General features: G+C 38.8%; 1 protein-coding gene across 8 annotated transcripts in view; it reads left to right on the forward strand.

Moving 5' to 3' along the window:
• FOXP1 (forkhead box P1) overlaps positions 1-12,711 on the forward strand; it is a 630,188-nt gene that overhangs the window by 366,506 nt on the left and 250,971 nt on the right. For all 8 annotated transcript variants that reach the window (XM_063122009.1, XM_063122004.1, XM_063122006.1 and 5 more), the window contains one exon: positions 8,738-8,919. In XM_063122009.1, coding sequence (XP_062978079.1) covers positions 8,749-8,919 — 171 coding nt within the window. In that variant the 5' untranslated portion in view covers positions 8,738-8,748. The remainder of the gene's footprint in view (positions 1-8,737; positions 8,920-12,711) is intronic.

Below are 12,711 nucleotides of genomic sequence, written 5' to 3' on the forward strand. Positions count from 1 at the left end.
CATTGCAGGAATCCAGTGCCCCCCATTCCTCTCCCCCATGGTGAGTCATTTCACACAAACACCCAATCATGTGCTCCGCCCCCAGTTTCCTCCCTCTCTTGGTGGTCTGACTTCTTGGTATTAAGATTCCACACCAGATTCTAGAAAGCCCTGTAGAATAACTCCATCTAGTTCTGGAGCTTTGTTGTAGGTTTCTGGCTCTGCCATGATTGGTAAGAGATTCTGTGATGGCAAATGGGATAGAACTGGGCAAGTCTCTAGTTGCTGTGATTGGGATTCCATTTTAGTTGCAATAGTACTGCAGTATTTACTTCAGAGCAAAGAGCTTTTTAGGAGTGGACTTCCCATTGGCAGTGTCCATCTAGATCAGGAGTGGGGAAGATGTGCCTCTCCAGATTTTGTTGGACTGCAACTTCCGTCAGCCCTAGCCAGCATGGCCAGTTCTGAGGGATGATGGGAGCTGTAGTCCAACAACATCAGGAGGGCTGCATCTTCCCTAAGCTGATATAGATATTAAGTAGCTTGTTGCGGTCTACACAAAACACCTACATAGCAAACTGTAGAACTCAGGTGTATTGACTCCCAACTTCTAAGGACACTACTTGTCTTACTTTTCAAATGCAGCTGAGAATTAGCTATTAACTGTGTTGTATTTTATTGAGTGTGCACATCTTCATTCCTTCAGCAGCTCTTGAGTTCCCAGATCCATACTGTTATGCACACATTGCCATTTGGGTCATAAAGAGACGAAAAAAGGAATGGTGCACTATTATATATAATTAAGTACCAGACAAGCTTTGTTAGATGGGGGCAGCTGCTAAAGGTACTAGTAAGGAGATTTGGGGCAAGTGTAATTTCAAATTAAAGCTTTTTCCAAGAATGATAGGTTTGGGATCAATTTGGAAAAATTGCAGGGAGCTATGTGATCACAAGAAAATGTCTTTATTGCAATTGGACAAGGTGATACTCTTGACTCTTTTACAAGCTGAATTATATTAGATATCTGTCTCTTCTCTGTTTCCATCATAGTTTTTGTTTTTAACCTTTTCTTCCCCACCTCTCTACATCACCAAGCACACTGTTTTCCCTACAGCCAAGAGGACACAGGAGGTGACTAGCCCCTTGCTAAACAGATGCCAGTGCCAGTTTGTGGGTCAGCTACTAAGGATGCTCTTAGAGCGCTGTGATTTGTTTCCCTTCCCCTGGGAGGTTTAGCACATCACCTCTTCAATATGCTCAACCTCCACTGACCCAAAGCTTGGGATGAATCCAATTCCGACCCTGGAACTCCCAAATGACAGCATGAGAAGCTACCTTTGTGTCACAAGGCCAGCCTGGAAATGTGCTGTTGATAATTCCATCCGTTCCATCTGAAGCCCCCTTTCTCCCTAAGTACTAAATGAAATTTCAGATTTCGGATATGTCTAGACATAGACAGTGTGTGATAAAGTTGATAATACATTAATCATTTTTAACAACAGGTAATATGCATAATTTATGGTGTTACAGTGCTATCTTTTTTGATATTTATGATGGATAATGCTCAGTTTTTGCCCTCATATTACTGCTTTAAATTATACCACAAGAAAATTAATGAGAAAGTAGATTTATGGGTTTCATTTGTTTGTCAATTTGGAAATTAATTGGGTGTTAATTTTAGCCGTCCCTCATCAGACCAGGTCTTTAGTATGTGTGCATTACTTTGCATTCATTGAAGCCTACCTCCCATTTACTGTGGGTCACTAGCTTTGCATACATTAAAATAGCCCTCAGGCTCATTCCCTTGATTACTTTTTGAGCTGCCATGCATTAGAAAATTTACGCCTTTCTGTTATAATTATGAAAATTCTGTATAGGAGGATGGTCCTTGCGTAACAGCAAATATGCATTGTTCCTGGGCTTTTTGAGGTCTCATGAAACAAAGTCCAATTATTCTGATTTTTTTCCTGTTTGGAACTATAAAGTGGTAGTGTCAGTCTTTATTTTATGACCTACAGCCTTTGAAGTCTCAAAGACTAATTTAAATTCATTAAATTATCCTGTTAGCCTAAACACAGAGACACATAAAAACAAAACAATTTTTTTAAAAAAAGTCACAAGTACTGCCAAAGGTTTTCCCCAGAATTATTTTTCTTGTTCATTTACATTTTTCACATTTATGGTAAAAGCTTCTGTCATTAATTCCCTGCTATTATTCTAATACTTACTATCCATCAACAAAAATTAGTCTCAAAAACAGTCAGTACCACCTTTATGTATGGTGGAACATGATGCTGATTCATGTAAATTGTTTCTTGGGCATGGGTGGTGGTGGTGGAACTTCCAGTATTCTAAATAGTTTGTGATACTGAGTTCTACCTGCTCAGTTAGTTATTGTGGAAAATTTATCAAAATGTCACTTAACCAGTCAAAATCACAGACTCCTAAGCCATACAAAAAGAACTGTGTGGGTATGTGTACTGCACCCTCATAAGTACACACATAAGTGTTTATAGGTAAGAGAGCTATTTTTGAATTTCTCTGGCTAATGTAGAGGAGATTGCATAGCACTAGGCTGTTGCAGCTTGCTATCTCCATACAAGATTTTCTTTCTTTTTTGAAAAAGAGGAGGAAAGAATGAAAAGAGCTCTGGCATCTTGAAAATTAACAATTGTATAATGACATTTGCAAAAGGTGCATCTAATCTGATGAAATGTGTTGCATTTAATCTTTCCCTCTGCTTTCGGCTAAATAATGTTCATACTGCCTTTCCAAGAGCTTTATGAACATTTATTTATCATTATGCTCAGTTATTCTATTTATTTATTTTTTACATTCATATACCGCCCCATAGCCAAAGCTCTCTGAGCGGTTTACACCATTCTGCAGGTGATTTTAAAAAGGCTTCTATGAATCTTCCTTTAAATAAGATAAAATTATCTTAACATATCAGATAATTTTTGTGTGTGAACTACCTAAAGAGCTTTGGCTATTGGGCAGTATAGAAATGGCTGTTGTTGTAGTTTTTGTTGTTATTATTATTATTTTAAAAGCTCTTACAACTGATTCATTATCATTTCAAAATGATTTTTAAATTCATATAAAGTAATTTAATGTTGTAGAGGTCATTGCATCCAGTTACAAGACAGCTTACAACAACAAAATACATAAAATATTAAAAGCAATAAATTATTAAAAATATTAAAAACAATAAAACAGCAATTAAAACAATAAAACCAACAATAAAACCAGCGTGATATAATGTCCATAACCAAAACAAACAAACCAGCAAAGGGTTGCTACATAAAGGAGAGTCCACACCAGAGTGGAACAGCTATATCCTAGAAAGGGCAAGGTCAGCTGCTAGCATAGGAGCGTTAATGATGCATATCCAGTCTTCTCTTCAAAAACAATTTAGGGTGCAATCCTATGCATATTTAGGCAGAAAAAAGTCCTACAATTCCCAGTATTCTCCAGCCAGAGCATGCTGGGAGTTGTAGGATTTTTTCTCTGTCTTAACATGCATAAAATTATGCCCTTAGAGACATATTTAAGTTAAGTTAAAATAAAGTGTTCTAATATTATATATCACTGAGCATCAGCTCAGTTGGCTGATGGAGCCAATAGAAGTTAGAAGACATGTGACCAAGTTACTTCACCTTCTCTTTATTCACTTGCTGACACGACCGTTTTTCGAGCTGAAAGCCCCATATCTGTGCACTACCTTTCCCGAGAGGATGAGAGACTACAGGAAACGTGTGGGCAGAAACTCTGAAAGTTTCTTTTTTTCCTATTGAAGGCAGCTATGAGGAGTTTAGCTGCTGATAAAAGACTCCTTACAGCCAGTATAGAGACATGGTAAGCCTGCCCACAGTTGCTCATGAACTAACTTTAGCCTATGGGCCACTAGTTGCTTACTACTGCTTACACAAGCCCAGAAGAGATACATGTAGTAGATTGCCATAGGATAGGTGGCAAGTGTTAAGCTGCTTCCACCTCATATAGTTAAAAATTAGATCGATTTTAAAATGAAAAATGAACTGTTTTCACTAACAGGTTTATCCTTGTGGGGAAAATTGTTAAATGGACTTAGTGACCACTGTATTTACCAGATGTGGAGACTTTGGGACCAGGTCTTACCATTTAATCACTTACTTCAGACCGATTTTAGCATTAGCTCTGCTCTCCATAGAAATATATTCATAAATCTGTGTTTAGTTTAATTTACACATCCTTAAATGACTGGGCCAAGTTCTTTAAGGGCATTTATTCTGCTTCATATAAATAATTGATCAGCCAAGTTAATTTACTTCTGCCTGACTTGGTCAACCTTAATTAACTGCCCTAGAATAAAGACTGATTTTATTTGTTAGCTTGAAATCTTTCACAAACGTTAAAAATAAAGGCTTCATTTTGACACAGATTTTGCACCAGTGATGTTCCTCAAAGAGATTGTATCTGTACTGACAGCCCAGCATTTAGATGTTTGCTAATAAGAATCTTTAGCAAACCTAGAGAGAGCAAGTAGTTGTTCAGGAACCACATGCCAGAATAAAAAATTGGTTGGCTCACTGGAGAGTGGTCCATTCTTGACCATGTTCTTTCGTCTTCTCTCTGATAGCCAAGGCATTTGTGGCTTACATGCACCAACAAAAACAATATAATCAAGAACAGTAACAACTTGCTATCCTATTATTTTGCTATCCAGAATATTTTCATCAACATTATTAATGATATCATTAATTCTCCCCTTTCTCATCAAAAAAGTTTTAATAGATTTAAAGTCCACCCCACCCCACTAATTTATCTGATCCAGTGGTGTGATCACCTGCTGATAAATACTTTGTATGATGAGCTCACAGAAACTCTAAAATGGCATCAGATCCTACACAGTTAGTCCTTGCTCCACCTTTCCACCCCACCCCCACCCAAGGCTTAGGTGGGAAGATGTTGGTTAGCTTGGCATTTCCTTGCCTTAAGCTGATTTTGACAATCTGAAGAAAAGCACAGGAACCAGAGGCTGCTGTCTTTAAACTGGAGGCTAGGGACAGCCCAAATGAACACTAACCCCCAAATAAGGAAGAGATGTGTTACATAACCATCTGCGTTATGCCCATAGTTTCTACAGTATTTGAGGAGGGGCTATTTTTTATCATGGAAGACAGTAAATTTTGGCAAATGTATAAACTTTGAAAAGTACAGAGAGTATTGCTGTTGCCATATGGCTGTAAACAGTAGAATCCACATTACCCAATTGTCAGTTTCCTAAATTTTCAAGAATTAGCAGTGCTATGGATCTCAGATGGGCCTGTAGACAGCAAAAGGAACCATTAGTGCTGCCCATCCCCTTATAGCTTTCTGTTTCCAAACTGACTCTGAGGAAACAAGGGAAAAGTAGTTTGTGATACCAGTAAAAAAAAAAAAATTGGCACCATGCATCAGTACAAGATAGTACCCTTCATTAGTGCTGCTTCTGGAACTCCCTTGCAGGATGAGATCCATAACGGCCTGGCCCTAACATGATTACCTAAGACCACTCAATGGCCGGGTTTGGACGTCACGTTAAGCTATGGTAGCTTAATAAGCAACTCACAGTAGCTTATTTTTGAAATAGTCCATGATGCCCCACCACACGAGTGGACTAATAAACTACTGTGAGTAGCTTGTTAAGCTACTGTGCGTAATCTGAGTCATACCACTGCCTAGGGTGACCATATGGAAAGGAGGACAGGGCTCCTGTATCTTTAACAGTTGTATAGAAAAGGGGATTTCAGCAAGTGTCATTTGTATGCATGCAGCACTTTGTGAAATTCCCTCTTCATCACAACAGTTAGAGCTGCAGGAGCCTTGCCCTCTTTTGTATCTGGTCAAAGTATCTCTCCTTTTCATATGGTCACCCTACCACCAACCCCTGTCCCGCTGCAGTCGTCCCTGAGCAGCAGTGCTGTTTCATCCATTGACAACATCACAGCAGCCACTGTTTGGGTGGGATACACTGTGGGGGTAAAGTACAGGGGCTTTAAAATAAGCACTTCCAGCATCACCCCAATGAGGGGTGGTGGCTCTAAAGCGCTGGAAGTTTTCAGGATCAGGACCAAACTGCCTGTGAGATTTTTTGTTTAATTTTTTTTAAAGTACCTTGCAAGGACAGGAAGTGTCTGACTCAAAGTGGCAAATGTTGGCCCATTTATGGCCATGCCATCTGTGTTCTGCATCACACACAATGGGGACAGAGCTTGCGTAGGATTTTTTTTTAATGAACATGCATAAACCAAACAATTTTAACAGCAGTTCCTGCTCACAATGCCTGTCATGACTAAATTGCAGGGTGGCATGAGTGAAGCTTGCTGCTGATGTAGTCTCCCACATAAATCATATTTTATAAATGTCTCAAAGTGAGATATATGTTATATAAGACAGTCTTTAATAGTTGAACAATACCACTACAACTTCCATTTTTGTTTATACCCTGATGGGTGTTGGACTAGGATTGCCTGCATAAACAGCACTTACCTTTAGCTCAGTTTGCTCTTATCCAAACCTCTTGTGTTCTTTCTGCTGAAGTATTGGGATAGAGGAAATTTTATTTTCCAGTAGCCTTTCTAGAAGAGAGCCATAGCCTGTAGATTTGAAAGTATATATTGAATTAATCAGTCCTCTTAAAATGAGGATGCTTTCATAAAGACAATTTAAGACATAAGGCAGTCACTATATATATTATTTAAAACATTTCTTGGCCGCCTTTCAAGGCAGAAGCCCTCCCAAGGCAGCTTACAGCAATAAATACATGAAAATACTTAAAATATTAAAAGCAGTACATCAAAAACACAGTAAAATAGCAATAAAACCAACAATAAAAGCCAACAATAAAACCACCACCAGCAACAGTTGCAATACCAACAATAGCAGTCATATAAAGACAATGCCATGGTAAAATAATACATTTTCAAGGCCTTGAAATTCTAGGCAGGGTAGCTGGGTCAAAATTGGGTCTAAAAAAGAAGGCATATGAATAACCAGGATCTGAGGAAATGATGGGAGGAAAAATCATGGAATTGAAGGAAGTATGACTAATGACCACAGATATGCCTAGGACAGGAGAACCTATTTGCTGTGAACAGGTGAAGGAGCCAAACAGGTATAAGTTTCCTAGTGCCAGACCCTCAGATGGATCTGATAACTAAGATGTGGTTTCTACCATCTTTTACAGCACTGTGATGGGGAAAGACTACCATTTAAGAGCAGCATAAATTATTCAGTTTCCAGAGGCGTGTTAGCCTGTGGGCATGTCTACACCAGCCTTTTTCCCCAGTGTCATCCCTAGGTCATCTCTGTGCATCCAAATGATGCACAGGGGATCCTGGGGGCAGCCAGGGCTGACAACCCCTCCATTTTCAGAGATGCGTGGGGGCAGTCCATGCTCATCAGGGAACAGTTCAAAGTTTTTTTGTGTGTTTTTTTAACTTACATGCGCTGGAGCACAATTGCGCTCTGTCTCTGTTCCGGGGGGGGGGGGGAATGGCAGCCATGACGTTCCTCTTCCCTTCCCGGAATGTCACGCAGCCATCAAGGTGCTGGGGGAGGATCGTGGAAGTAGGTAAGTCTGCGATCCTCCCCCCTTCCTCCCTCTACACCCTTAGGTGTAGACATGCCCTATGTTACGGAACACATGGCAGGGGAGGGGCTGAGAGAATTGTGAACAGTGAAGTCTGAAGGAAGTTAAATGCAGGAAGTACCAACAGTGACAATAACATTAATAGTGGCTATTTACAAAATAGTTACTGTTTTATTCAGTCTGTGTATCTTGTAAAGGGCAATAACTACCTTTACTTTTCAGGAACTGAAACGGGCTACCGAAAATGGACCGTGAAACTCTTTTATCAGTGGGATAGTTTAGTTCAGAACAATATATGAAATTCAATGAGCCAGAATCTTAACTACAGATTTCTACTAACGTATCCCCATGCTGAGTGTGATGGTAATGTAGCCATGTAGGAGGAGCCAACACTATGGTTCATCTGCACCCTGGCATCTCCTATTTCAGAAGCTACTGCAGTGCTAGTGTAGAGAAATGCTGACTGTAGGCTCTATGTGTGGCCCAGACCTTGCTAGTTACTCATGCTGTTAGCATAATCTAAGAAGTGGGCCTAAGAATCTTTGCCTTGATGGTGAAAAAGAAGCTAGTGATCAGTATAGCAACAAAGCCCTTCCTCAGTTGATGCTCTGGTAAAACAGCTTGATTAATATTAGCTTTAGGAACCCTTATTATTAATATCCAAATGTTCCAATGTAGTCCAGCATCTGGAGTTTCGCCATAATGGAGGATAATTTCCATCTGAGTATTTCTCAAGCCTGTCCTGATACCATCCATCCACAACAAGTGGTAACAAGCCTGGTGTAGCTTTCTATCTTTTTTTCTTTTTAAATTCTGCCCATAATTTATTACATAGAATATCATATAGGATTCAAGTATTGAGATAAAATTAAAGAAATTTAATTATAGATTTTATGTAAAAAGCTGTGGAGTAAATCCTGTGCTATTTAGAACAAGAATGTACTTCTAAAATTATATAGCTCTACCAACAGATAAACATAAAATGGAAGCTTCAACCATTAATGAACATATTAATCGTATGACGTGAAAGGACAAGTGTTTACAATTGTGACAAGCTTTAAAGCAAGACACATCTCTTTATATACAACAAGTGCTTTAACAGCTGCTTTATTTTCCCTTTCTTTTTTCCTTAAATTATTTCAGGTTTTTGAGTCATGATGCAAGAATCTGGGACTGAGACAAAAAGTAACGGTTCAGCCATTCAGAATGGAGCGAGTGCTGGCAACCACTTACTAGAGTGCAGCTTACGAGAAGTGAGATCAAACGGAGAGACACCTTCAGTGGAAATTGGCGCTGCAGATCTAGCCCATCTTCAGCAACAGCAGGTAATGCAAACTATATTCTAACTTTGCTATAAGTTACATTATCTTACAATTTGGGTACGGGGGAGTGGGGGAGAGAAAAAAATGATGTATTCGACCATGTAAAATCACTATTGTATTTTCAAGTAAATAAGTACTTGAGAGAATACATATGGCATCTACATATATGATACTATGTGTTTTGTGTTCTGTAAAAGTGAATGCAAATGTCAAGAGAAAGTTGTAGATATCACATAGGCATTACTTTTTTAGATATGCTCATCAGAAAGATAAAGGGTAGGATCCAATGCTGCTTCTGTCAGAGATACTGGGATGGAACTGCTTTTATCAGCAGTTTTGAGAGGGAGCAATCCTTCCCCCCCCTCCCCATGCACCTTCAAAACCTGATCCAGTGGACTAGGAAACCCTCCAGAACAGGTTTTTGAGTTGCACAGATTGGAGAGGCAGGGAAGATCATCCTTTTGTGCAAGTGAATGTCCTCTACTGTGACGTTGGATTTAAGCCACAAAGATCAGAGCCTGATTCTGTTGTCTGCACAAAACAGTTTGTTTCTACAATTGAACAGATTATGATGAAGTTAGCAGCAACCTCTCTCAACAAAAGATTAAAAATATTTTTGTTACAGTGCAATGCTATGCATGCCTATTCAAAAGTAAGTTACATGGAGTTCAATGGGTCTTACTACCAGATTCGTGTGAATAAGTTTGTAGCCTTTGGCAGGAAAATAATGTGGGATGAATCTGTACTATTGGAATTGGGGAAGGATGAGAGTGAATGTAATATTCTCACTTCGGAAGAATGACAATCATAATTGAACTTTTTTTTTAAAAAAAAGTGTGGATCATTAATAGGAAGAAAGGGAGGCTTTTGAGGGTTCATACATATGTTTATGACTAAAACCTTGCTCTCATTTAATGCTAAAACTATCCTTGGAGTCTTTTAAATAAGCATTTGGCAGCTGTGTAAAGACTTTTTAGAGTGCATGATGATCTTGTCAGCAGGTTGTTGTACAGTAGAAAAAATCAGGAGTTGAAAAAACATTTCAAGGAGCCAACTTCACATTTTCCCCTGGAAAAACACACACAACATAAATTCACTACAGTTTAGCAGTTTTAGATTTGTATGATGCTAAATGCAATAGACAATTATTTCAGGCATTTTCTTCCTATAGGTTTCTTACTTGAAGTGAAAATACAATCAGTGAGAAAATCACAGCCATGCTGAATTCATTACTGCAGTAGTCACACAAAACCATGGATAAAATTTCAATAAGTGCAGGCCACAGTTGAGTAAACAGTTGCACTGAAACTTAATTCCTGTTGACTTTTCCCTCATTCTTTGCCAGGGGCACATTCTGAAGCGTAGTGAAAAGACAACAGGGGTTACAGCTTTGATTAATATAGGACAGTGGAAAAGAATTAGAACAGTAAAATAAGTTGGAACTACACAGAACACAAAACCCTGCTTTCTAATAGGCTTCACATTAAAATAAATAGATTCCACTGTAGTATATGATCTGAGCATTGTGCAGCTTTACAATTCTGTTTGCTTCTTCCACGTCTTTTTGTATTGGTGTATGGGGGGGGGAGTATATAAATGTAGCAGCACCCTACCTGTTAACAATACTGAGCCTAGCCATTTCTCTCTTTTCACCAAATATTAATCAGAATCGGGGCTACTACCTTGTAACCGCTCTATAATCAAGGCTCCTCTGTAATCAACCAGAGGGGTCACTGTTGAGTGAAGCAATGCCTTAATCAGGCATGTAATGTGTCGCATCACTCAGCGGCAGCCCATTTGGGTACTTAAGGAGAGGCAGCAGTGCATTCCAAAGAGAGAACTAAGTGCCCTACAGCCCATTTCCAGTGCCTGGCCAGAACAGCGAGACCTGCTGCCTTCCATATGCCTTGGAAACGAGAGGCTGGAATTGCAAGGAAATTTCTTATCACCCGTGAATTTCTTTCATGGGATTTACAGGAATGGGAACTATGGTTGTATTTAGTTATAATTATCTGTTTCACCTTGGGCTCACATGAAGCCACCTTTGGCATACTCTCTTGTCAGTGGATCACCATACTCATTCATTTTTTTATGGCATAGCATTTTCTTTTATGAAGCAAAATATTTGCCAGTCTCATAGCATATTCATACTGTGTGTGTGTGCGTGCGTGCGTGCGTGCGTGCGTGTGCATGTATGCCTGTGTGTTTTAAAGATTAATATTCAAGTAATCCTCAAAATCTATATCACAATGTATTGGTCGCTGTGGTTTTAAGATTTTTTTTTTATTACGTGCTGAAAAGGGAAAAAAATGTTTACGAACAGCTAATGTAAGCATGCAGCATACTGTTTAGTTGTTTCTCCCTATACAACATATGCTCTCAGGTCACTTAACAGAATGCTTGCTATAAAATGCTGATTCAATCAATCTGAATGGCTGTTAAGAAAAACTGCTGTTTCCTGACAGCATTGCAATGTAAATTATTTTTGACAACTGTATTGCATTGTCTAATACATCAGTAAAGGGTGCTTTCTGCTTTGGTGCTCTGTGAAGTACCTTGTTCTTCATGGGCTTTGTGCAGTCTTACCTATGGGATCTGTGCTTGCACAGAGCCCGCTTCGGAAACGTGTACAGCTTTAGCCAGAGAACTGATGCTCATCCCTTCCTTCCTTCCTGAAATGGGAGGTACAAACACATCTTGCATGGGAGTGTAGTACAACCGTGTAGTTATGAAGGTTTTGAACTCCCTCCCCAAGGGAGGTGCAATTGGCTCCTTCTTTATTTTTCTTTATATGGGCGGTAAATACTGTTCTGTTTCATTGGGCTTTTAATGCTGTGTAATGTTTTATATCACTTTTTAATTTTTATGCCACTCTCAGATTTTATGGTATGGTGTAGTTTTTGTTCCTGCTTTTCTTGGCTTTATGATACATTTTAATGATATATTTTTATTGTACATTGCCCCAGCGCTTGGTAGGCAGTGCTTGTGATTTATAAATTTAATAAATAAATGTCCTGCCAAGAAAAAAAAATCTAAAATACTACATTTATAATGTATATATCTTATTCCTGACAATCAGGAAAGAATATTTTTATATTCAGAAGGCATGAATGTGTACACTTCTGCTATGTCACAGCACTGTCTTCTACAAATTTAAAAGCATATGGATTTCAAAAATTTTGACATGCTAGTGAAGTGTAACATACAGATTACATCAAAACCAGACTGGCTAAATTTATACACTTCCACCAAACCACAATCTGCATTAAACCTAGTTTAGAACCCAAACCATGGTTTGAACTGCTTTTCAGCTTTCATTGTCATCTCAACTCTACCAGTTCTATGGTATTGTCGCCTCCAAAGGCAGAGACATAATAATGGTTTGTCAATTAAGACATTACACAAAGCAGAATTAGCAAAAAGTATTGTGCTAACTCACATCAAATTAAGTTTTCTGATTTTGGTTTGCTGGTTGATCATAGCAGCAGGTACAACTTAGCAGACAATTGCCATGTATTCAATACTAATTTCAGGAAATACAAGTAACTGGTGTACATAGGGGATAAAGTCTTTAGTTGTAGTCAGTCTTGTGTCATTAGATGTTCATTAATGTGAACAAAGGCAAACATTTATGCACTTCTCTAGTTGCTATTCATAAGAAAGATCTGCATTCCAGTGTTCCTTACGCATGCAGGAACATGCATATTTGCTATGAACAAAGAAGATGAGAGGTGTGTGCTTCTCTATAAAAAGGAGCTTATCTCAGTTCATCCCCTTCTTTACTTCTGCCTATCA

Source organism: Elgaria multicarinata, chromosome 3 (genome assembly GCF_023053635.1).
Source record: "Elgaria multicarinata webbii isolate HBS135686 ecotype San Diego chromosome 3, rElgMul1.1.pri, whole genome shotgun sequence".
NCBI classification, from domain to species: domain Eukaryota; kingdom Metazoa; phylum Chordata; class Lepidosauria; order Squamata; family Anguidae; genus Elgaria; species Elgaria multicarinata.